This window comes from Bufo gargarizans, chromosome 3 (assembly GCF_014858855.1).
Source record: "Bufo gargarizans isolate SCDJY-AF-19 chromosome 3, ASM1485885v1, whole genome shotgun sequence".
NCBI classification, from domain to species: Eukaryota; Metazoa; Chordata; class Amphibia; order Anura; family Bufonidae; genus Bufo; species Bufo gargarizans.
This window is the reverse complement of record NC_058082.1, coordinates 498,819,334-498,845,719: the sequence shown is the minus strand read 5'-3', so window position 1 is coordinate 498,845,719 and position 26,386 is coordinate 498,819,334. Positions and strand designations below refer to the sequence as shown.

General features: G+C 47.4%; 1 protein-coding gene across 1 annotated transcript in view; it reads left to right on the top strand.

Moving 5' to 3' along the window:
* Positions 1-1,596: 1,596 nt before the first annotated feature.
* Positions 1,597-26,386, top strand: part of LOC122932531 (protein ABHD15-like) — a 48,742-nt gene continuing 23,952 nt past the window's right edge. The window contains exons 1-2 of the mRNA XM_044287004.1: positions 1,597-2,124; positions 24,092-24,444. Coding sequence (XP_044142939.1) covers positions 1,684-2,124; positions 24,092-24,444 — 794 coding nt within the window. The 5' untranslated portion in view covers positions 1,597-1,683. The remainder of the gene's footprint in view (positions 2,125-24,091; positions 24,445-26,386) is intronic.

The following is a 26,386-nucleotide window of genomic DNA, read 5'->3' as shown; positions in this document are numbered from 1 at the left end:
CACGTGCGTGCAAAACGCATTGCACTCGCGAAGAACTGAACAACGGAACACAATTGCAGACAAAACTGACTGAAATTGCGTGCATACTCGCACGAGTTTGCCACAACGCATCCGGACAAAATCTGTGACGCCCATGTGAAAGAGGCCTAAGCGATGTTGTTTGTATCACACGCATGAAAAACGCATCAAAACACATTGCACCCGCACGGAAAAAACTGAACGCATTCGCAGACAAAACTGACTGAACTTGCTTGCAAAATGGTGCGAGTTTCCCTGAACGCACCCTGAATGCATCCGGACCTAATCCGTCACGATCATGTGAAAGAGGCCTTAGGGCTTATGCCTCATTCATGTACCATAAGGCTATCCTTCATATAAGATAGGGCCAGGGACTATTCATAGGATTCAGATATATTGGGCAGACTAGATGGGCCAAATGGTTCTTATCTGCCGACACATTCTATGTTTCTATGTTTCTATGTACCAGTGTTTTGGTCAGTGATTTCCATCAGTGATTGTGAGCCAAAACCAGGGTTGGAGCCTCCACAGACATAAGGTATAAGGGAAAGATCTGCACCTGTTCTGATTTTGACTCACAGTCACTGATGGAAATCACTGACCGAACACTGATGTGTGAATGAGGCTTCCATTCACTTGGGGACTCCCATTCTTCTGATCCTTGGGGCTCCAGTGGCTGGGTGGTCAGTGATCACACATTTACTACTTATCCTGTACATGGCTGATAAGTGTTAATGGGAAACTCGGTTTAAGGCCTCATGCACACAACCGTAGCAGGTCTGTGCCCGTATTGTGGCCTGCAAACAGCGGGTCTGCAACATACGGGCACCGGCCGTGTGCACACTGTTCACTTGAATGGGTCCGCAATCCGGAAGATACCGTGCAGAACGGAGGCATGGAAATGGAGCCCACGGAAGCACTACGATATCTGAAAATATCCTTAAAATTTGAAGTCCAACCGGCTGCACCAGTTGAAAAAAACATATTCACCGACTGCGTGATGCTCTGTTCCAGCCAGGTCCCTGGCTCTCTTCTAGGGTTGTCCAGTCCCATCCTGTAAAGTTTCAGACAGGATCCAAAGTGGCACATCAGTTCTAGGTCATGTGCCGCTTGGTGACACGTCACTGCTGAGGTCAGTCATTGGCAGCTGTGGTGCATATGACTCCATGATGAGCTTTACATGTCAGGGATCAGAAGAGTAGAGCCATGAACCCAGGAAATCAAAATGGAGCAGTATAGGTGAGTTTACTTTAGTTTTTTTTAAGGTGCAGCTGGCTGGGCTTCGAATTTAACAAAGTGCAAAAATCTGGAAAACCCCTTTAAGGGGCTCATATAGGTGATCTATAGTGCAAAACATAAAGTCAGCTGCAGTGTGTATTCCCTGCAGGATCCACACAGTACCTGACAGATCCTCAGTCTGCCCCAGGTTTATGACATCTAGAGTACTTCAGAGTTATGAGGCTTCCTCTGCCTGCAGTGGGGAGTGACCACAATAATAGGTTGTGTGAAGTCTGCTGCTCCCTCCCTCTGCTTGTACACAGTACAGACAGTGTCAGTGCAAGCATTGCCTCCCAGGCTCTGAGGATGTGTCAGCTCCTGCACACCCAGCAGCACCACGACTGAGGCACCTTGCACCTCACACCTCCTCCAGCTTCTTATACTGCAATGCTAGGATGGGCTGCCTCTCTAGGCGCTCTCCTCCTGCTCCTGGTTCTCTGGTATTATAAGAAACGCTCCAGTAGTAGCTTCTCAGCAGTTGTGGGTGAGAAGGTTGAAGAAGACTATAAACTGATCTGCAAACCATCAACTTTGGCTAACTACCTTGTGAAGCAGTGCAGGAGCTTTGGGAGTTACGCTCATGTCAGCTGGCTGTGGAGGACCTTTCCCACCCTGCAGACTTTGGTTGGGGTGCTGGGACCTGTGGATTATGGGGTGCACTTTGTTAGAGAGTACCTACAACTGAGTGATGAGGGGTTGGTGGCTCTGGACTGGGCTGTGAAACCAGGACAACTACAGAGGAGGAGGAGGGCATCCAGTAACTCCACTGTGCCCATTCTGCTGGTCATCCCAAACTCTTTTGGCAAGATCACTAGAAACACCAGTAAGGTAATAATAACAGGGGATATTTCAGACGCACATACAGGGAAGTTTTTTTGTTTTTGTTTTTTTAAATGCCCATGTTTCTGTAAACTGTAGAATTAAACTATGTTCTACTGGCCATAAAGTAAGCTAGAAGTGGGTCAGTTTAAGGGCTCATGTACACAACCGTATGTATTTTGCGGTCTGCAAAAAAAAAAAAACGGATGACATCCCTGTGACGTCCATGTTCCCTCTGTTTTTTTTTTTTGTTTTTTTTTTGCGGATTGTAACAATGCCTGTCCTTGTCCGCAAAATGGACAAGAATAGGACATGTTCTATTCCTTTTTGCGGAACGGACATACGAATATGAAATGCACACACTGTTTCCATGTTTTGGCTGCCCCGTTGAAATGAATGGTTCCGCAGACGAGCCATAAAAAAATCTGTATGGACACAGACAAAATATATGTTCGTGTGCATGAGCCCTTATATTGCAGCAGTGGGGCGGAGGGCAAAATCATTTAAGCTACTTTCACACTTGCAGCAGAGTGATCAGGCAATCTGTATGCAAACGGACAGCATTTGTAGACTGATCCGGATGTGGATCCGTCTCACTCATTCATTGCAAGAACGGATCCATCTCTCCAGTTGTCATACAGACAAACTGATCCGGTTCAATTTTTCTTTTTCACATTTTTACCGGTTTGCACATTCGCGCAGACCGGAAGGACGTATCCGGCATTGCAGTATTTTTAATGCCGGGTCCGGCACTAATACATGTGAATGTAAATTAATGCCGGATCCGGCTTTCTGGCAACTGATCCGGAATTTTGGACGGAGATAATTCCGCAGCATGCTTCAGTATTTCCTCCGTCCAAAACGCCGTTCAGTGACTGAACTGATGACATCCTGGTTAGTGTTGAGCGAACTTGTGTTTTAAGTTCTGCGTCTAAAGTTGAAGTTCGGGTTATTGAAGAATCGCGTTATGGATTCTAAATTCCGTTATGGTCCGTGGTAGCGGAATCCATAACGCAATTCTTCAATAACCCGAACTTTAGACGCCGAACTTAAAACACAAGTTCGCTCAACACTAATCCTGATTAGAGATGAGCGAACCTCTGTTTTAAGTTCGGCGTCTAAAGTTCGGGTTTAGATTAGCGGAGAATCCCGATCTGGAACCGGATATGGATTCCGACTTCCGTTGTGGTCCGTGGTAGCGGAATCAATAATGGCCGATTATTGATTCCGCTACCACGGACCACAACGGAAGTCGGAATCCATATCCGGTTCCAGATCGGGATTCTCCGCTAATCCAAACCCGAACTTAAAACAGAAGTTCGCTCATCTCTAATCCTGATGCATCCTGAATGGATTTCTCTCCATTCAGAATGCATGGGATGATCAGTTCTTTTCCGGTGTTGAGCTCCTGTGATGGAACCCAGTGTCGGAAAAGAAAACCGCTAGTGTGAAAGTACCCTTACCCAGGAGAATTATAGTGCTGTCACACATGCAGGTTTTATTCAGATTTTTTTGATGTGGTTTAAAGCCAAGATCTGGAGTGGCCTTAAAAAGTAATATCTGCCCTGGAAGAGTTGTATATCTTTACGGAATAGTACTTTTGGGGGTCATTTATCAAGGGACTTAGTAAAAAAGTTGCAAGTACCTTTTTGACCAGCCATATTTAGTTGCACAGTCAGTTTGGGAGCGTGTCAGGTGCCATGCTAGCCTGGCAAATTTACTCATATTTATGCCTGGAAATTTACCTAAATGTTGGTGAAAAACGGATTCTGCCAGATGCTGGAGTTGTTTTTACATCAGGTGCATGGACTTTTATAGATGCGCTTAATTTATGCCGACTCTTACGGTATTGTAGGGGGGGATCTAAGACCAACGTAAAAAGCCGGTCTTAGTAAATCATTCCCTGTGTCTTTCGATTTTCTTCCTGATTTGAGTTTACAAATACCGATGCAAAATACGCCGGTGTGACAGGGGTTGTAGGATGTTTTTGTTTATTTTTTGCCTACATTACTTCACCAGTGGTTTGGATAATAAACAGTTGTTGTCAGGATAAGTGTTGTCGAGCGAATCGAAGTATCCGAAGTGGACTTCGATCCGAATTTCAGGGAAATTTTGATTCAAAGCAAAGTCAAATGTTTTTGTGCTTTGTGGAAACTAATCAATTTTCCTTGAAATGGCAGTAAAAAAATAAATAAATCATACTCTCCTCATCCATTTGAGCACAAAGAGGCTACCACAGCCATCTTGATTGAAGATCCCACCCAGTGACATACGATGTCGCCACGCGGGATCTTTAATCAAGATGGCCGCGGTGGCCTATTTGCACTCAAATGGATAAGGTGAGTACATTTTTTTTTCCACCAATTAACCCCTTGAAGCCCTATATTTTTTCATCTCAGATGCCACGATCAGGTATGAACGCGGCATCTGAGGCGTTCAATGCCGGGGGAGGGGGGCAGCACAATCGCCGTTCTCCATCATTGTGCGCGCTACTCACAAAGAAATGCGCATCATGGCAAAGTAATTTGTCACAAAGCAAAGTTTTCTAAACTACGCTCATCTCTAATCAAGATCACTGGTTTTACAGCAAGCTGGACCACATTGACCAGGGTCTTATGATATTTCTTATTAAAGGGATTTTCTGAGTATTTTTTTTTTTTACTGATGACTTATCGGCTCTCTGAAGGCTGAAGCGACTTCCTCGCAGCCTACAAGCACATTACTGCCCATAGTATAGCGGCTGTGCTTGATATCGCAGCTTAGCCTCATTCACTTGAATAGGACTGAGCTGCACTTAGGCCATGTGATCGATTAACGTAACGTCTCTGATCTAGGAAGATGCTGAAGCACTGCAGCCTCTTCAAACAGCTGATTGGCGGGCGTGTCAGGAGTCGGACCCCCACCATCAGATACTGATGACCTGCCCTGAGAATAGGTCATCTGTATAAAAATACTTAGAAAAACCCTTTTAATAGGTCCTAAAACTGTATGTTAGAAGAAAAATAACAATTTAAAGGGGAATTCCCATCTTAGACAATCGGGGCATATCGCTAGGATATGCCCCCATTGTCTGATAGGTGCGGGTCCCACTGCTGGGACCCGCACCTATATCGAGAACAGAGCGGGGAGCGCTGTGGCTGGAGGACCCCAGATTTCCCGGGGTCCGTCCACCACCAAGCGCTAATTCTAATCCCTGCCTCTCCCATAGAAGTGCATGCGCGGCCCATTATCCCATTCATTTCTATGGGGCAGACAGCAGTAGCTGAGCCAGCGCTCGGCTATTTTCGGCAGCTCCATAGAAATGAATGGAGGGCGGCTGCGCATGCGCAGTGCGCTCTCTTTCACTTTCGGGGCTCTGTTCTCGATATAGGTGCGGGTCCCCTATAAGACAATGGGGGCATATCCTAGCAATATGCCCCCATTGTCTGAGATGAGAAAACCCCTTTAAGGGGATGGACCGACATTGGCTTTTTAAAAGTTTTAAAAAGAATTTTTTTTACGCCTGTCTTTGTTTCTACCTAGGGCTGCAGGAGGATTTACCTAATCTATGTTGAGGTGTGTGCATCATTCTGCACCATTTATAGTGATTTAATGCAGATGAATGGGGTTGCGTGAAAATCGCACGCACTGTTGCTAGGAGACAATCGGGATGGAGACCCGATCTTTATTATTTTCCCTTATAACATGGTTATAAGGGAAAATAATAGCATTCTGAATACAGAATGCATTGTACAATAGCGCTGGAGGGGTTAAAAAAATAAAAAATAATTTAACTCACCTTAGTCCACTTGATCGCGTATCCCGGCATCTCTTCTGTCTGTCTTCTGTGCTGAGTGCAGCAACAGGACCTGTGGTGACGTCACTCTGGTCATCACATGATCTTTTATCATGGTGATGGATCATGTGATGACCGGAGTGACATCACCACAGGTCCTGTTGCTGCACACAGCACAGAAGACAGACAGAAGAGATGCCGGGATACGCGATCAAGTGGACTAAGGTGAGTTAAATTAAAATTATTATTTTTTTAACCCCTCCAGCGCTATTTTACTATGCATTCTGTATTCAGAATGCTATTATTTTCCCTTATAACCATGTTATAAGGGAAAATAATACAATCTACAGAACACCGATCCCAAGAAGTTCGGGTTTGGGTACCAAACATGCGCGATTTTTCTCACGCGCGTGCAAAAGGCATTACAATGTTTTGCACTCGCACAGAAAAATTGCGCGTGTTCCCGCAACGCACCCGCACATTTTTCCGCAACGGCCGTGTGAAAGAGGCCTTACGGCAGGTCTGGTTTAAGCCGTGTACCGGGTTGGGCTCCCCAGGATACAGTGAAGTCACTTACTAGGAAGGCAACCCCAACACCAGCTTTTGCCAAAACAGAATTTTACTTAGATGTGGCAATAAACACAACCACAAATGCTAGGAACATACAATCAATTGGCATACACCCAGCCCGAAGGCTTGAGACCCTTGTGCTGCACATCATGGTGCCCTCTGATGGATGCAGGGAGAAAGTGCAGTAATTTACCTACTGGCGGGCACAACTAAACTGCCACACCTTACCTGTTATTACCCTAAAAGAACAAGAATCTCTGAACGGGTGTGTGGTACTGGCTAGCCTGCGGTGCAGCACAACAGCTTACAATCTTACACAGATCTACAGTATTCCAACTCCCATAACTGGTCCTGTAGCACGTGCCTGAGTATTCCTTCTGAGCAAAAACCCCCAGCCTGGCTTGAGTTTGTGAGAATTTTATCAGCTCTCCAATGTAAAATGTCACTTTAAGTTATAGCGTTCTTGCAATGAACAGTATTAACACTTGTGGCCTGACACAAACAGAAACCCTAACTAACTAACTACAGGCCTAGTCTCAGTCTCTAGACGCCAACACTGTAATAAGGTGCATGCACGATCTTACTGACCCGGGTCAGCTCTGCATCCACTGGTGACTCTGAACAGAACAAATGTCTCTCCAACAAACATGCGGGAACCATGTTATAAGGGAAAATAATACAATCTTCAGAACATCAATCCCAAGCCCGAACTTCTGTGAAGAAGTTCGGGTTTGGGTACCAAACATGCACGATTTTTTTCACGCGCATGCAAAACGCATTACAATGTTTTGCACTTGCGCTGAAAAATCGTGCGTGTTCCTGCAACGCACCCGCCGCTTATCCGGGCCAAAAATATGACGCCCGTGTGAAAAAGGCCTAACTAACTAACTACAGGCCTGGTCTCAGTCTCTAGGCACCAACACTGTAATAAGGTGCGTACACGATCTTACCGACCCGGGTCAGCTCTGCATCCGCTGGTGACTCTGAACAGAACAAATGTCTCTCCAACAAGCATGCGGGACCGCAGTGTATGTTGCTTTGTTCCTCTGCTCTCATCAGCATTCCTGGCAGCGATATTACTTCCTCTGGACAGGATCAGCGTCTTGGACACGATCAGCTTCACTTGGCTTCAGCTCTGGTCATAGAAGGGTGCTCCCACACCTGGATGTTGAGGGATTCTCTCTTCACACAGGTCCTCAGTGTCTCTCTAAGATGGTGGATTCTTCACTTCCTTTTCAGGCTCTGTGTAAACCCCACCTCTCCCATGAATATGAAGATATACAAACCGGATTCCAAAAAAGTTGGAACACTATACAAATCGTGAATAAAAACTGAATGCAATGATGTGGAGGTGCCAACTTCTAATATTTTATTCAGAATAGAACATAAATCACGGAACAAAAGTTTAAACTGAGAAAATGTACCATTTGAAGGGAAAAATATGTTGAATCAGAATTTCATGGTGTCAACAAATCCCCAAAAAGTTGGGACAAGGCCATTTTCACCACTGTGTGGCATCTCCCCTTCTTCTTACAGCACTCAACAGACATCTGGGACCGAGGAGACCAGTTTCTCAAGTTTAGAAATAGGAATGCTCTCCCATTCTTGTCTAATACAGGCCTCTAACTGTTCAATCGTCTTGGGCCTTCTTTGTTGCACCTTCCTCTTTATGATGCGCCAAATGTTCTCTATAGGTGAAAGATCTGGACTGCAGACTGGCCATTTCAGTACCCGGATCCTTCTCCTATGCAGCCATGATGTTGTGATTGATGCAGAATGTGGTCTGGCATTATCTTGTTGAAAAATGCAGGGTCTTCCCTGAAAGAAATGACGTCTGGATGGGAGCATATGTTGTTCTAGAACCTGAATATATTTTTCTGCATTGATGGTGCCTTTCCAGACATGCAAGCTGCCCATGCCACACGCACTCATACAACCCCATACCATCAGAGATGCAGGCTTCTGAACTGAGCGTTGATAACAACTTGGGTTGTCCTTGTCCTCTTTGGTCCGGATAACATGGCGTCCCAGATTTCCAAAAAGAACTTCAAATCGTGACTCGTCTGACCACAGAACAGTCTTCCATTTTGCCACACTCCATTTTAAATGATCCCTGGCCCAGTGAAAACGCCTGAGCTTGTGGATCTTGCTTAGAAATGGCTTCTTCTTTGCACTGTAGAGTTTCAGCTGGCAACGGCGGATGGCACGGTGGATTGTGTTCACTGACAATGGTTTCTGGAAGTATTCCTGAGCCCATTCTGTGATTTCCTTTACAGTAGCATTCCTGTTTGTGGTGCAGTGTCGTTTAAGGGCCCGGAGATCACGGGCATCCAGTATGGTTTTACGGCCTTGACCCTTACGCACAGAGATTGTTCCAGATTCTCTGAATCTTCGGATTATGTTATGCACAGTTGATGATGATAGATGCAAAGTCTTTGCAATTTTTCGCTGGGTAACACCTTTCTGATATTGCTCCACTATCTTTCTGCACAACATTGTGGGAATTGGTGATCCTCTACCCATCTTGGCTTCTGAGAGACACTGCCACTCTGAGAAGCTCTTTTTATACCCAATCATGTTGCCAATTGACCTAATTAGTGTTAATTGGTCTTCCAGCTCTTCGTTATGCTCAAATTGACTTTTTCCAGCCTCTTATTGCTACTTGCCCCAACTTTTTGGGGATTTGTTGACACCGTGAAAATTTGAATCAACGTATTTTTCCTTTAAAATGATACATTTACTCGGATTAAACGTTTGATCTGTCATCTATGTTCTATTACAAATAAAATATTGACATTTGCCATCTCCACATCATTGCATCCAGTTTTTATTCACAATTTGTTTAGTGTCCCAACTTTTTGGGAATCCGGTTTGTATGTGCAATCTGTAACTGTCTTAGGAAACAGCGGCATCTTGTGGCTAAACAACAGAATGTCAGTCCAGAACAATTAATTTAATTCACACAAACAGTGTTCAAACAATGAGAGCTCTTTCCCCATCTCACACGGGCACAGACTGTGTAATTCACAGATGCGCCCCTCGGCTTGAATGGGTCTGCAATCCGCAAAATGCAGTGCACTATGAAGCGCTTCCGTGGGCTTTCAGATCCTGCAAAAGATAGGACATGTCTAGGCATTTGAAACATACTGCGGGACCTCCAGAAAGGAAAATACGGGATGCACAGAACTGGTATCCGTATTTTGAAGACTGCAAAAATGGATACGGTTGTCTGCACGAAGCCACTGGCATAATGCTGACAATACAATAGATCCCAGGACTCACAGGGTCACACAGCATTATAAATTATTGTACTGCTGTGCGATCCTGTCAGAGGAGTGGAGGTCAGAACGGAATCTCACACTGACACACTGAGTTTCTTGTACTGAATTTGCTCGCGTGTGTCTGGCCTTAGGGTACCTGCACATGATGATGTGGATTAAGTGCAGATTTTCGAGCAGAAAAAATGCAGCGTAATACAGTACCAGCAAAGTGAATGAGATCTGACAAATCTCATGTATACTTGTGGGGTCATTTATCAAACTGGTAAAAAGTAGAACTGGCTTAGTTCCCCATAGCAACCAAAACTTTAAAAAATGAAAGTGGAATCTGATTGGTTGCTATGGGCAATTAAGCCAGTTCTACTTTAAGCCAGTTTGATAAATGACCTGATTAGTTTTTTTTCTTCCCTGTGCAAATTTTTAAGTCTACAGTGTGAGGAATATGGATTAATATTTACTGTCAGCCATGTCCTCACACCCCCCATTTGCTGACAGGATTTCCCTGCTTCAAAGCCCCCCAGCCCTGATTGTAATTTATGCATCTCTTGGCATGACTCAGGGTACATGCAAAATAAGTTTACACCCCCCATGTGCTGACAGATTGCAGAGGTAAGGAACTCCACAGGAGGGCCCTGCTTCAAGGAAAAGTTCACACCTCCATGCACCAGTTTGGAGCCAGCTGAATCTTGCAGGAAACTCCCCCCAGCAGGGGGTATCTGCTTTTGCCTGGTTCAATGAGATTTCCTAGACATATTGGCACCTACCTCTCATAAGGAATTATGAATCACCTGGCCACCGCAGACGCAAACCGGATACATATTTGTGTCCCGGTGGCCACGAGGTACGGTCCCATGGTCTTTGTTTACTCGTACCCAGTCGGGGTAGGGAGATACCCATATCTCCCCATAGAAGCCACCTACCGGTACCAGGTTTGGGCTCTAATTGTAGCCGGAACCCAGGCAGGTCCATTAGTCCCAGAACCATCTCCCTGTGACCCTCTGGTCTGGAGCTATGACCCCTAAAGGGTTTTGTGGGTCATTCACCGTCAGCCCAGAAGAGGGGGAGTTGACCCCTCCCTGAGGCAGGGAGGGGGTGGGCCAGCTCCAGGTTAAAAGCCTGGTGCCAGCAAGTAGGGGGCGTCTTTTTCTGAAGAGGGGTCGCATGCTACACATGTGTTTAGAGGGACCCAGGAAATAGCAGGAGAACACAGCCCCTCGGGTGGCCTCCTGCTCAGGACATCGCCAAGGAACTCTCATCATACTTGGTAACTTACTTTCACACTGCTTAATCCTATTGTAACCATATACCCTGTAATCTGTAACCTCAGACCACTGTATATATATTGTCTGTGTATAGTGTGTTATATCTAGTGTGCTCTTATAGCGATTAAATCTATAATTTAATCTTGTGCTATCTTGTATCTCGATCACGAATCCCCACGTCCGTGTTTTGGCCTAGTTATAAGCTACCGCGGGTTGGTTTCTGACCCTATATAATCCCGTTAGCGGACCGGGCTTATATCAAACGAGAAACTGGTGGCAGTTACCCGGGCTGAGTGTGGGCTGTTTTCACTGCGGCAGTGAAAAGGCCCTTCCAGCTTGTTGCCTCTCTGTGCCCGCGTGGACAGGAGGTGTATGTGTAAACTATACCAGCCTGACCTTACGTGCTCCTCTGGAGGGCGTAACTTCACGTTTTTGGTAAACCCCGTGATCATACCAGGTCTCGTGAGCTCGACGTGGTTGACGTCAGCGGACACGAGGGGTGGTATTCATCACATATTGGTGGCAGCAAAGTGGGATCGAGATACTAGTGTGTGTGAGTGTGAGACCCATACTCCCAGACACTAAAGACGACCAGCAGTAGCTCTTGCTGCTGGAGTCTTAAGATCAGTTCGACACTAGACTGTCTGAGGGCAGATACAATAAGGTGTGTGTGCATCAGGTTGCAGTGGTGTCAGTGACCACCCGTTGCAATGACGGCCAGTATCACAAGGAGCAAATCGAAGGAGATGGCCGATGCTTTAAATGGGGGCGGAGAGGAGGTGGAAGGCGAGGGGGAGCACAGCCAAAACTCCCCAAGGAGCCAGTCGCCAGAGATGAGGTCCGCGGCGGGCCTCAATCCACCTGCCCATCCCCCCAGCCAAGCTGGCTCAGCTGCTCTCCTACAAGCTGCCATGGACCGTCTCCAGGCTGGAGACCAGGTAGCCTCGGAGCTCCTCCTGGCGGCTGCAGAGCGTCGCGAGCAAGCAGAGGCTGCAGAGCGTCGCGAGCGAGCAGAGGCTGCAGAGCGTCGCGAGCGGGCCGAGCGTGAGCACCAGCTACAGATGCTCCAGCTGAAGCTTCAATTCCAGCAGCCCTCCCCAGCCCAATGTGAGTCTCCAGAGGTCCGGATTCCCAAACTGCGGGCGGAGGACTTTCCCCTACTGGACAAAGATGGGGACCTGGACACCTTTTTGTTGGCATTTGAGACAGCCTGCCATCAGTACCAACTGCCAGAGGACCAGTGGGTCAGATTCCTCACGCCACGGCTCAGGGGAAAAGCCCTTGAAATCTTCGGGTACCTGCCCAGCGAGACCATCCTGAGCTATGAGGACATCAAACAGGCTCTGGTCAGGCAGTATAACTTAACCCCTGAGTCGTACCGGAAAAGGCTCAGGAATTTGCACCGGGGTTCTACCCAGAGCTGGGCCGATCACATGCGGGCCTTGCTGAGAGCGGTCGACCAATGGACCACAGGATTGGAGCTCTCCACCGTCCAGCAGCTGAAGGAGCTCATCGCCACAGAACAGTTCTTGTGGAACTGCCCAGAGGATCTCCAGCAGTACCTCCGTGACCGGAAGCCAAAGGGGGCCTCCGCAACAGCAGCCCTGGCCGATGAATACACCAACAACAGGACTTCAGAGGCCCGGAAACCTGTCGGCTGGAGAGGGGGTAAGACGCACGCTGCACCTGCTACCCCTGCCCCTAGGCCCAAGTGGGCACCGGCCCCTGCTGCACTTTCCACGTCGGTGGGGGAACCCCGACTTTGTCACCTGTGTAAGCAGCCAGGACACTTCCAAGCCATGTGTCCCCAGCGCCCGAGGGATCCGTCCCAGTCATCAACCCGGAAACCGTCCACTGTGTTGTGTGTGGGTGGGGGTGGTGGGAGGTCCCTTGACAATGTTCAACCGGTCACCGTGGGCCAGGCCGTGGCCATGGGACTTAGAGACACCGGCGCTGAAATGACACTGGTACGGCCTGAACTGGTGACACCCCTATGATTTACTGCCCGGGAGATCCCTCACTGTCTCCGGGATTGGAGGAGTGGACCCGGCGCTGCCCGTCGCCAAGGTTTATCTGGACTGGGGTGCCGGTCGAGGAGTAAGGGAGGTGGGGGTATCCGCAAATATCCCTGCCAGTGTTTTGCTGGGGACGGACCTGGGGCGGCTTGTGTCTAAGTATGTGGCCGCTGACGCCCCAGGGTCCGATTCCCCAGAATGTGATGCAATGTCCCCCCCTGATAATACTGTGAATGTACCTATTATGCATGTTGATGGGGATGTGGGGGATGTAATGTGTGCCTCTCCCCTCAGTGGGGAGGGGGTCATTCCTGTCAGCTGGGCTGAAGCCCCAGGATGTAGCCAGCAAGCATGCTGGGACCTGTTGTCCTCCAGTGTGGTGACTGGGGGGACAAGCAGGGGGCAGACAGCTGCAGGGGGGGAGGATGCAAATGAGGTCAGGGCTGTCCCAGGAGAAGTGGGACTGCCAGGTGAAGCCTCAGTGCAGTGTTCCTCCACCACTGGGATGTCAGGGGGCCAGGTTAGTCCGCCTGGACTGGCGACTTGGTCGGGAGTTGAGGGGAAGCAGGCACTACCAGCGGTGGCAGCGGCTGTCACGCGCAGTGGGAGTGCTGGGGCCCTAGGGGCCCCTCAGGGGTCTGATGGCTTTCCCCCTTCCGACCAAGTGTCTGCCAAGTCAGATGGAGGCCCAGAGACAGGTCCCAGGGACCTGACAGAGGACGTGGCAGTCTCATCTATTCTGACCACGTCCAGTCAGGGGTTTCAGGTGGCGTTAGTGGCTGACGCCAGCCTGAACGCTCTCAGGGAGCAAGCGGCGCTGCCTCCCTCGGACTCAGACCTCAAGCAGGTGGTCTGGGACCAAGGAAGGCTGTGCCGGGTCACGGTCCAGCAGGGCTCACCGGAGGAGTGGCCTAGGGACCAGCAGTTAGTAGAACTGGCAGGGGACGTGGCAGTCTCATCCATTCTGACCACGTCCCACCAGGGGTTTCAGGGGGCGTTAGGGGCTAGCGCCAGCTTGAAAGCTCTCACAGAGCATATGGCACGGCCTCCCTTGGATTCAGACCTCCAGAGGGCGGTCTGGGACCAAGGTCGGTTGTGCCAGGAAACGGTCCCACAGGGCTCACCAGGGGCGTGGCCTAGGGACCGACCATTTGTGGTATCCTATCCGTACAGGGCAGAATTTCTGTGGACTGTGCATGAGACTCCGGTAACCAGATACCCAGGGGCCGCTAAGGCAGAGGCTTGGAGTGGAGACCTAGCCACCCCTGGGGCAGTCGGTCATCGAGTGTGTCATGCGCTTCCAGGAAAAAGCGCCGGCCTTGTCGCGGTTGGTGCACGACAGTATGGGGCAGGCCCAGACCGTCCAGAAGCAGGGGTACGACCAGTTAGCTTGTGAGAGGACCCATCACGTGGGTCCGCAAGCATGGATACTGGTTTCGGTACCTCAGACTAAGCTTCAGGCGGCCTGGGAGGGACCGTACCTCGCACACCAGCAGCTCAATGCCAGGATGCACCTGGTCACCCTGGACCACGCCCGGGGAAGGCAGAAGGCACGGGAGGCAGGTGCCCTCCCAGAAGGCCACCCCTTCCGGGAAATGTTAGCAAACAAGCATGGAAGGACTGCGTCCACCAAGATGCCCTTGGGCATGGAGTATGCCCCTGCCACTTCTCAGCGGATGGTCAAGCTGCTTAAGGGACTTGAAGGGTACGCGGCTGTGTACCTGGAGGTCATTGCCGTCTTCGGTCCTACATGGGAGGATCCCCGAGAGCATCTGGCGCAGATGCTCGGGCAGATCGGCCAGGCAGGCTTGACCCTTACGCCAGGAAAGTGCCAGCTGGGCATAAGTGAGGGGCCCCGGGTAGGCAGGGAAGCCTCGGAACCGGAACCTGGGAGAGGGGATGCCAGCTCATCCTGGATCACACTCCGGGACAAGCACCAGGCGATATCCTTCCTGGGCTCCGCCGGGTACTATAGGGAGTTCGCACCCCACTATAGTAGCCTGGCGAGGCCCCTGACGGACCGCACCAGGAAGAAGCTGCCCTCCGCAGTCGATTTGACCAACGACTGTGAGACGGCCTTCCAGGCGCTGGAGCATGCCCTTTCTAGCTTCCCGGTACTACAGGCAGCCGACTGCACGCGGCCGTTTATGGTACCGTCTGATGCCAGCCATTGTGGCCTCAGGGTCAGGCTCAATCCAGGTGACCACCTGGGTCAGGAACGAATGGGAGGTTGGTACGCAGGAGCCTGGCTCTCCGGCCGTACCACTTTGCCATTAACCACCAGGGAGGGCGCGGATGGGCGCACGGGGGAACACAGGAATGTGCTGCCCCCTGGCGCCCTCTAAAAGGGGGAGGTGTGAGGAATATGGATTAATATTTACTGTCAGCCATGTCCTCACACCCCCCATTTGCTGACAGGATTTCCCTGCTTCAAAGCCCCCAGCCCTGATTGTAATTTATGCATCTCTTGGCATGACTCAGGGTACATGCAAAATAAGTTTACACCCCCCATGTGCTGACAGATTGCAGAGGTAAGGAACTCCACAGGAGGGCCCTGCTTCAAGGAAAAGTTCACACCTCCATGCACCAGTTTGGAGCCAGCTGAATCTTGCAGGAAACTCCCCCCAGCAGGGGGTATCTGCTTTTGCCTGGTTCAATGAGATTTCCTAGACATATTGGCACCTACCTCTCATAAGGAATTATGAATCACCTGGCCACCGCAGACGCAAACCGGATACATATTTGTGTCCCGGTGGCCACGAGGTACGGTCCCATGGTCTTTGTTTACTCGTACCCAGTCGGGGTAGGGAGATACCCATATCTCCCCATAGAAGCCACCTACCGGTACCAGGTTTGGGCTCTAATTGTAGCCGGAACCCAGGCAGGTCCATTAGTCCCAGAACCATCTCCCTGTGACCCTCTGGTCTGGAGCTATGACCCCTAAAGGGTTTTGTGGGTCATTCACCGTCAGCCCAGAAGAGGGGGAGTTGACCCCTCCCTGAGGCAGGGAGGGGGTGGGCCAGCTCCAGGTTAAAAGCCTGGTGCCAGCAAGTAGGGGGCGTCTTTTTTCTGAAGGGGGGTCGCATGCTACACATGTGTTTAGAGGGACCCAGGAAATAGCAGGAGAACACAGCCCCTCGGGTGGCCTCCTGCTCAGGACATCGCCAAGGAACTCTCATCATACTTGGTAACTTACTTTCACACTGCTTAATCCTATTGTAACCATATACCCTGTAATCTGTAACCTCAGACCACCGTATATATATTGTCTGTGTATAGTGTGTTATATCTAGTGTGCTCTTATAGCGATTAAATCTATAATTTAATCTTGTGCTATCTTGTATCTCGATCACGAATCCCCACGTCCGTGTTTTGGCCTAGTTATAAGCTACCGCGGGTTGGTTTCTGACCCTATATAATCCCGTTAGCGGACCGGGCTTATATCAAACGAGAAACTGGTGGCAGTTACCCGGGCTGAGTGTGGGCTGTTTTCACTGCGGCAGTGAAAAGGCCCTTCCAGCTTGTTGCCTCTCTGTGCCCGCGTGGACAGGAGGTGTATGTGTAAACTATACCAGCCTGACCTTACGTGCTCCTCTGGAGGGCGTAACTTCACGTTTTTGGTAAACCCCGTGATCATACCAGGTCTCGTGAGCTCGACGTGGTTGACGTCAGCGGACACGAGGGGTGGTATTCATCACATACAGCATGTCAATTGTTTATGCGATTCCGCACCTTCTGTATGGGGTTGCGGGCATAAACAGAAAATCTGCAACAAAAACCACATAAACCTGCACAAAAATGCATCAAAACTGCAACAAATAGTGCTGATTTATGTGCGGATTTCATGTGAATCTGCACACAAATCTGCCCCACGTGCAGGTACCCTAAAGGGTTAAAGGGGTTGTCCCATGAAAAATTATTCTACAGTTTTCAAACTAGTACATGCTTCTGAAATTTTTGGGAATTGCATGCAACAAAAAATTTTGCATAGCCACTGAGTTATTCAATAAAATGTATCTGTACAGCGCCACCTGCTGTTTGTTCTTTTTCTCATTTCTTTGTCCTGCTCACTGAGAAGGCCGCACATGCTCCGTTTCATCCTTCAACTGCCTCCTGAGCTGTGATAGGGAGAGCATGGACACGCCCCCTGTCACAGAAAAGACACTCCCCCTGAGCGGTCAGCTTGATATAAATCTAGCAGAGCAATGAATGGGGAGATCTCTAGATCCATGTGAGGTACAGGGCTGGTGCTAGCTTTTTTAGAAAGAGGTTGTTATGTACTATATGATGTCTGATTTTCATTTTTTGCATTAGTCATGGGATAACCCCTTTAATTATAGGGAGGAATTCATCGTCATGTATCAAAATGATTATTAGTGGTGGCTGGTCCTTTGTGCCGTTGGGTAAGGCTTTTCCGCAGTAATGAGAGGAGAGCTGCAGTTTAGGGATTGGCTTCTAAACCTGAAGAAATATTACAGACAGGTTCTTCTGCCATCATGGAATTCACATTGAGGATCTGCTTCACCGTTTGATGGAGTATGAGCAGAAAACGTATGAACTCGTCCTCTCCACGACATCTGTCAGCAGCATACCACAGGCAAAGTAGAGCTGTCAGCAGCGTGTAAACCCCACACACGACCGTCAAACATATGAACTACAACGTAGTCAACTAAAATGAATTTGCAATAAAGGCGTCGAGGATGGAAGAAATACTTCTAATTCTCCGTGAACTTCTGCATTACATATTCAGGCGCTATCTGACACTTAGACAAAATTATACAACCTCCTGCGGGGCGGGGGAGGGGGTCTGAGTTGCAGCTATTAAAAATAAACCTGCAGTTATGTGAGTAGGCACGGTCCTGATTTTGTTTTGTACATTAAACATCAGCTTCAAGAATAATATAGGCTATATATGGTATCCGCGGGACCCCTTAGGATCTCTAGAATGAGGGTCTTGATGTCCCCATTCCAAAGTAGTTGAATGGGGATAGCACCCTGTCCCTTCATTCTATGGAGGTCGGTTTGCTACACTGTATTACTGTACGTATACTGGTCCCCGACAGTTCACTATAATGTATTACTGTATGCATGGGGGGGGGGTCACTGACAGTTTGCTACACTGTATTACTGTAGGTATATGGGCCCCTGACAGTTTGGTACAATGTATTACTGTAGGTTAAGGGGGTAAAGAACTGAAACACTGTTGGAAGATTTACTAATCAGAATGCACCAGAATTCTGCCTTAGACCACTTTGTTTTAGACACTTTGGGTCACTTTTATTAAGACCGGTGTTTTAGACGCCGTTATTAATAAAGCCCTAAACTGGCGGTTGGTCCGCCAAATGTTATGAAGAGGTTCCGGCCTCTCCATAACTTCAGCGTATCCTCGACCAGTTCAAAATGTAAGACCGCGTCCTAGCTTTTTCTACACCTAAGGCCTCATGCACACGGCCGTTGTTTTGGCGGCTCGGATGCGGACCCATTCACTTCCAATGCTCCGTTCCGTGGCCCCGCCCAAAAAAATATAACATGTCCTATTTTTGTCCGCGCTTTGCGTTATATGCCATCCGTGTTTTGCGGACCGCAAAACACACCACGGTCGTGTGCATGCTGCCTAAAACAGGTGTAGAAAATGGTAAATGAGACGGGCCTCCCAGCAGCCCCCTTTCCCGCCCACACCTTGGCCACAATTTTAGACATGCCATGTGCGGGGAGAAGTCGCAGATTAGTTGCAATCTGCACCTGAAATAAGTCTAATTTGGGTGTATTTCAGATTGATGAATGACCCCCTTTTTTCCAGCTCCTCCACCAACAAAGTGTGGCTTAGCATGTAAGGAGCATAGCCTCACGGAAAGGAAGGTGTCTTAAGATGCAGTAATAACTGTCTACCTTTTCCAGGAACAAATGTCACCCCTCCCCAGTGGCATTACCACTCCTATGCTCGGCTTCTATCAGTGAATGCTAATATACAGGTGAAACTCGAAAAATGTATATATCGTGCAAAAGTCCATTTATTTAAGAAATGCAAATTAAATGGAATTGCATTAATGCAGCCTGAAATCAGAATTTTGTGAAAAGGTTCAATATTCTAGGCTCAAAGTGTCATACTCTAGTCAGCTAATTAATCCATACCCCCTGAGCAAAGGGTACCTCAAAATTGAGACTTTGGGGTTTCATAAGCTGTAAGCCATAATCATCCAAATTATACCAAATAAAGGCCTGAAATATCTCGCTTTGCATGTAATGAGTCTCATATATTAGTTTCAAATGAACTTTGTACAATATTCTAATTTTTCAAGTTTCACCTGTAATGTTATCTTATGCATTTATTTCCAGGTCCCTAGACACTGTGCATTTATAGTAATGTTACGTAGTTGTTCATGTAATGGGCCTGGTTCACCAGCAGGTGGCAGTAACTATGGCAAAGCTACACTTAGAGACAATGGAACTCACCATTCCATTCTCCCCTCCTTTCTTGGTCAGAAGTGGATGAGTCCGGTTTGCTACCAGAAGGAGGTAGGGAGTTCTGGTGTGTTCTGGTTGAAACTCCATGTTGGAGCTGCCAGGATTCTAACCTATTCCCTGGCATAATCCAGAGTCAGACTACAGAGAGAAGTTGCAGCATCCTGCAGTAGCAGAGATTACATTTAAGTCTGTTAGTACAGCAGAGCCAAAGAAAAAACCGATGCAGTAAAGTTGAGATTGTTTGCCTTCCAGAGTTTATGCTAACGTCTGCTGGAACCAAGATAAAGTCTGTAAACCATTTGGGAGAAACGTTTATGCAAAGTTAAAGCTTCAAATTCCTCAATTGTTCACCCTATTTGTCTGCTTCAGAGCCAAGGCCTGGGGTTCCAGCGTATCCAGGTAGGAGCACCGTGACACGTCCACAAAACATTAAGGGACATTATAGGCCACTAAGGGACATTTATTTCAGTCTCCAGATTCCCCTTCTTTTGGAATTGAATTCAACAAAAAAATTTGCATAGCCACTGAGTTATTCAATAAAATGTATTTGTACAGCGCCACCTGCTGTTTGTTCTTTTTCTCATTTCTTTGTCCTGCTCACTGAGAAGGCCGCACATGCTCCGTTTCATCCTTCAACTGCCTCCTGAGCTGTGATAAGGAGAGCATGGACACGCCCCCTGAGCTGCAGCAGAAAAGACACTCCCCCTGAGCTGTCAGCCTAATATAAATCTAGCAGAGCAATAAATGGGGAGATCTCTGGATCCATGCGAGGTACAGGGCTGGTGCTAGCTTTATTAGAAAGAGGTTGTTATGTACTATATGATGTCTGATTTAAATTTTTTACATTAGTCATGGGATAACCCCTTTAATTATAGGGAGGAATTCATCGTCGTGTATCATAATGATGACAGGCTAATTGCATGCCAATGTGCCATAAATGTATTATTAGTGGTGGCTGGTCCTTTGTGCCGTTGGGTAAGGCTTTTCCACAGTAATGAGAGGAGAGCTGCAGTTTAGGGATTGGCTTCTAAACCTGAAGAAATATTACAGACAGGTTCTTCTGCCATCATGGAATTCACATTGAGGATCTGCTTCACCGTTTGATGGAGTATGAGCAGAAAACGTATGAACTCATCCTCTCCACGACATCTGTCAGCAGCATACCACATGCAAAGTAGAGCTGTCAGCAGCATGTAAACACCACACACGACCGTCAAACATGTGAACTACCACGTAGTCAACTAAAATGAATTTGCAATAAAGCCGTCGAGGATGGAAGAAATACTTCTAATTCTCAGTGAACTGCTGCATTACATATTAAGGCGCCATCTGACACTTAGACAAAATTATACAACCTCCTGCGGGGCGGGGGAGGGTGTCTGAATTGCAGCCAGAGTTTATGCTAAAGCCTGCTGGAACCAAGATAAAGTCTGTAAACCGTTTGGGAGAAACGTTTTATGCAAAGTAAAGCTGCCTGTGAACTTCGTCACAAGGTCTGGACTCAAATATTTCTTCAAATTCCTCAATAGTTCACCCTATTTGTCTGCTTCAGAGCCAAGGCCTGGGGTTCCAGCATATCCAGGTAGAAGCACCGTGACATGTGCACAAAACATCAAGGGACATGCCTACATCTGGGTACCAACACCATTTCTTAAAGGGACTTCGTCCCGTTGTTGCTTCATTGCAACTGGCGTTACAAAATACTTATCTCATCTTAAAGGGACCCCTTGCAGACCGCTGTTGTTGCACAAGATTCTCCATTAGGCTTCTTTCACAGGAGTAAGTTTTCTGTCCTTAACAGACAGCATCCGGACTGAATCCATTCATTTCAGCGGGTTATGTGCACATGAGCGTTGTTTACCACTGATCATCTCTGCCTTCAGGGAAAATACTGTAGCAGCATGTTCTATATTCTGCATTGTCCACGTAGCCCTGGCATCATAGAAAACAATGGGAAAGGCATCCAGATGCAATACATTTTTTTTACTGATGATTCCTGGAGATGTTGGGTGCTATTCTTCAGTTTTTCTTCACAAGTGAAAAATGCATCAAACCCTGCATCCGCCCAGAAAAAACTGAAATACTGAACCCAATCAAAAACAAAACTGATTCAACTTGTGTGCAAAACCATAGGTTTTTTTCCCTGAACAGACCCCCGGCTCATTCTGTATCTCTCGTGTGAAAGAGGCCTTAGACATCAAGTGCTGGTGGCTCTATGCGATTAGGGCAGGGGTGGACTGGCCAGAGACCCCACAGGGCCACCCTCCTCACTGCCACTGGCTGGGTACAAAGAACTGAGGTAACTATAGGGGTTATTATTAGAGGAAGTCCAGGCAGCATGCTGAAGTTAGGGCTTGCTTGGTGTTGTGGTCCACATCTTAAACTCCTAATCCCGTTCTCCATATCCATATTAGAGACAATTGGAGGAGAAGGAGGACATAACGTGTCAGCTATTCATGTTCACCACAGAGGGACAGCTTCTGGGGAGGTATTTGGTGCTGCACTATGGTATTACTGACCCAACCAACTTGTATTGGCCCCATCTCCTTGTGTTGGCCCACCTTATGTCAATTTGGACTCTTCTACAAAATTGGGAGTTTTAATTATTATTTTTTTTTTCCAGAGCCACTTTAAGTTACCAGTCTGTCCCTGTATTATACCTATAACTATAGTACTGTACAGGATTCTGAGGAAGCTCTTGTCCTCCAAATGAAAGCCGATCTCTCAACTTCCAACAGCTCCTTCCGACTTATCTGTTTATTTCAGTCTCCAGATTCCCCATCTTTCTTAATTTGAGTTGACGTTTTGGTGGATGTATTACTGTTCCATATAACTCAGTCTTTCTTACAGTAGTGTGGATGAGCTCTACTTGTTCCTCATCTTCTTAGGCCTGCTCCTGCCATAAGAGGATTTTTGCAACAAATGGACTTTCTCCAGACGATACATATAATCTGGCAGTTCAAGTTTATGCACTGGTCCCCATTTCTGTTGTTGTAACCCGAGCTGCGACATACATAGTAAATTATCAAAACGGCGAGGGGAAGATGTTTTTCTATGTCATTGTGAAAAATAATCCAGCCACTGCCTTGTGTGGTTTGTGACTTGTGGTTGTATTGATGCTCATCGTAGATTAAGTCGCTTCCTTTCTATACTTTGAACATGCTTGCTCTGTTTTCTCAGAATGGAGGACATTTGACATTTTAAGATACTTATTTTATGTTAAAAGATTTTTTTTTTTTATTGAAAACAAAAGATCTAAAAATATTATTCAAGTCTCAATTGTCCAGAATTCACAACCAGTACCGTGGATAGGCATGAATGCACAAAATATGAACACTAGTACCCAGCGGCTAATTCCATTAAAAGCTCCCTAAAAAAAAGTGGATTCACGCAATTGGGGCAAACAAGAATGATGATTGTTCAAGTACTACATGAGAAAATAATTTCTACAGTGACCAAAGAAACTGTACCCACCGCGCTGAGAGAGAACCCAGCCACTGCTTCCTGTAGTGGTCTCTTTTAGCAGAGAGCAATACAGAAAGTAAGTACAGATGTAGCATTTCCAAACTTTTTACTTTGATTGTTGGAGATGTTGGATGCTATTCTTCAGTTTTTCTTCAGAAGTGAAAATTGCATCCTTTGCTATCATGTCTCACTATATCACGGCACAGAAGCCATTAAAAAGTCAACGAAAAGTTTTAAGCCATTGTTTAGTAAAAAGGGGTTATCCAATGAATAATCCTATGGCATGAATTGCCATTTAAACCTGTTCTAGAATGTGAGCAGGACTTTTTTGCAGGTCTGTCAAGTGGGTGAGAAGTAGAGGCCTCACTACACACTACACTGCTCTGCAATAGAAGGTAATGATGTGATCCTGCCTACGATATGGCATCATGGCTGAGCAGCCTGACAGAAACGCTCACCAATGTGTAGTATACGCAAGTGCCAGAGCATAGTGTGTAGTAAAGACCCTCATCCTCACCCTTCTTTAAGTAGCTTTGCAAGTGGAGGCCACCAGTCATACTCGCATTCTAGGACAGGTTGCTTGGAGACATTTTAAATCCTTTGCAGAGAAACCCTTCAATTAATGGCCAGTTAAAGTGAATCTGTCTTCTCCTCCAAGTGCAGTAATGTATGAACACATCTGCTGCTGCTTCTCCAGGTCAGTTATTTCTACTTATCCCTGTTCCTTTGCTGTGTGCCCCAAAACTGGCCTTGAAATTAATTCAATGAATGTCTCCTTGAGTTGTCTCCATTATGTGCTCAAGCTCAGGATTCTTCTCAGTGTATGTTAGTGCCAGCTTGTGGGCACAGAGTGGAGAAATGGGTGCAAGTATCCACATACAAGTTAGCTATTTGGCGCCAGCAGCCGCAGTTCTATCCATGTAGTACTGTAATTAATAGGGCTTGGAGGGGTTGACAGATTGATTTTAATTTTTTGTGTGGAATATGCGCTGCAATCTGCAGAAAAAAAACTTGTGTGAACATACTGCAAAAACATTATAAACTTTCTAGTCAATAAAGGCTATCCAGATTGGCATTGCAAGAAATATATAGATTTACTCATTTTATTGCTGCAAAATGTAACAGTGCTATCTATTTTATCGACAGATGTGTCACTTGGCCCTCACCCACGGGTACCAGGCTGTGATCTTTAACCGCCGATGCCAAAATGGCTGCCCTCTGAGCACAACCAAGTTACAACCATATGGTGATCCTAATGACCTGCGAGAAGCCATTCGATACATCCGCCATTGTCAACCTTCATCTCGACTGTTTGCAGCAGGTGAAGGCACTGGAGCTGGCCTTCTCCTGTCCTATCTTGGGGAATGTGGCTCATCTAGCTACATCACAGCGGCTGGCTGCATCTCTCCTCTCTTTCGCCTTCAAGACTGGTATGAAACTGGGTGTCCATGGCTGTGGCAGGCAGCTTTACTCTTGTACCAAAAAATGTATTTGAGCAGGTGAGTGCGTGTTTCATACAAGAAGATGTATTTTCAGTTTTAAGAGTGGGCTCTGCCTTTCTCTTGTCTGGTACTGTAGTTTAAAAAATGTGCTTAATTATTATAGTCAATCATTTCATATACAACAAAAGCTTTAGGGTTATTTGCATTGTTTTAAAAAGTTGATGTTTTTGTGCCAAATATAATGCATCTCATCTCTCTGTATGGACTGTTCTAGTAAATTTGCTGTACATACAAATTGTATTTAATGCAGCAGATTTATCAAAAATGTCTAAAAGACTTTACTTTGAAGTCTGAGATTTGGGAATAAGATATGCTTTTACAGGCTAGGTGAAATGAAAAGTTTACTAGGTGTGATTAGGGCTGCAGTAAACGATTATTTTAGTAATCGAGTATTCTACCGATGTATTTTTTTAATGATTAATTGAGTAATCTAATAAGAAAAAATGAATTAATAGACTGTTTTCCTTAATACAAACTCATCAGACCACCTGCCATCATTACCCAACACCCTTTGTTCCCCCCTGTATGATCAACCCAAGTGCATCAGTATGCCCCCCATGCCATCAACTTCTCCCCCGTGCCTTCAGCTCTCTCCCACCCCAGTGCCATCAGCTCTCCCCCACCCCCAGTGCCATCATCTCCACTGAACCCCAGTGCCATCAGCTTTCCCCCACCCCAGTGCCATCAACTTCCCCCCACCCAGTGCCATCAGCTTTCCCCCACCCCAGTGCCTTCAGCTCTCTCCCACTCCAGCGCCTTCAGCTCTCTCCCACTCCAGCGCCTTCAGCTCTCCCCCACCCCAGTGCCATTAGCTCTCCCCCACCCCAGTGCCATCAGCTCTTCCCAACCCCAGTGCCATCAGCTTTCCCCCACCCCAGTGCCATCAGCTCTTCCCAACCCCAGTGCCATCAGCTCTTCCCAACCCCAGTGCATTCAGCTTTGTGCATTGATCCAAGGGAGGAATTCTAGGTAGCTGGGCAGCTAATCTGTAGCTTGCAGGGTGCATAGTACTACAAGTCCCAGCAAGCTGACATGTTCTAATACAGCTAGGACATGCTGCCACTTGTAGTTCCACACTCAGTCTGCTGCCTCTGCTCTATAGGAATGTTAGTGGTAACTAATGGAGTAGGTGTAATGGAGGTAACAAGATATAGAGGGGCTCAGACGACCACTTGGATGGAGCAGGGCACAGAACCATACATGCAGAAGGATTACTTATGCAAGTCCGACGGCCTGCTCTATCTATAGCGCCGCCACCATGATCCTAGAGTGCTCGCTGCCATGACAACCGTGATCTGCCAGCGCAGGACGCAATACAGGCCACCTGACGATTCTTCTACCAATAGGGAAGGGCTTTGGACGGTGTGATGTTTCAGAAGGAAGACAGACATTTTTGATACTGGCAGTCCTTGCACTACTGTAGTGTCTAATATTCCAGCGGTAACTGATGACGTACAAGTCACGTGAGGTTAATTTACTCTTGACCGAGAACAAGAGGAAAGGAGAGCAGTGTATGAGGGAGGAGGGGACTCTGGGAGTATTCTCTGAGAGAAGAGGACAGCGCATTGCAGGCTAGCGGGAAACCAAGGAGCGGGAGTAATAGCAAGCGCTTCACTCCCGCTCCGTGGGAAAATTTGCATTAAGGATTTTTTGTGTCGAATTACTCGATTGAATCGAGTATTCGTTGTAGCCCTAGGTGTGATTAAGTATATAAAAAAATAAAACAATCACTCTAAAATGTGTTCACTGGATAAGTTCATCTCCAGAATCCTGACAGGATGCCGTCTCATAGCTGACACTCTTATCGACCGTCCTAGCAGTGCACAGGCCCATAGCCGACACCCAGTCATGGTAGGATATCAGAGAGGGAGTCTTCTGACCTCCTTCCTTACAGATGTTCCATCGAAGCCTAGAGCTTTGTGTCAGATACATAGACGTT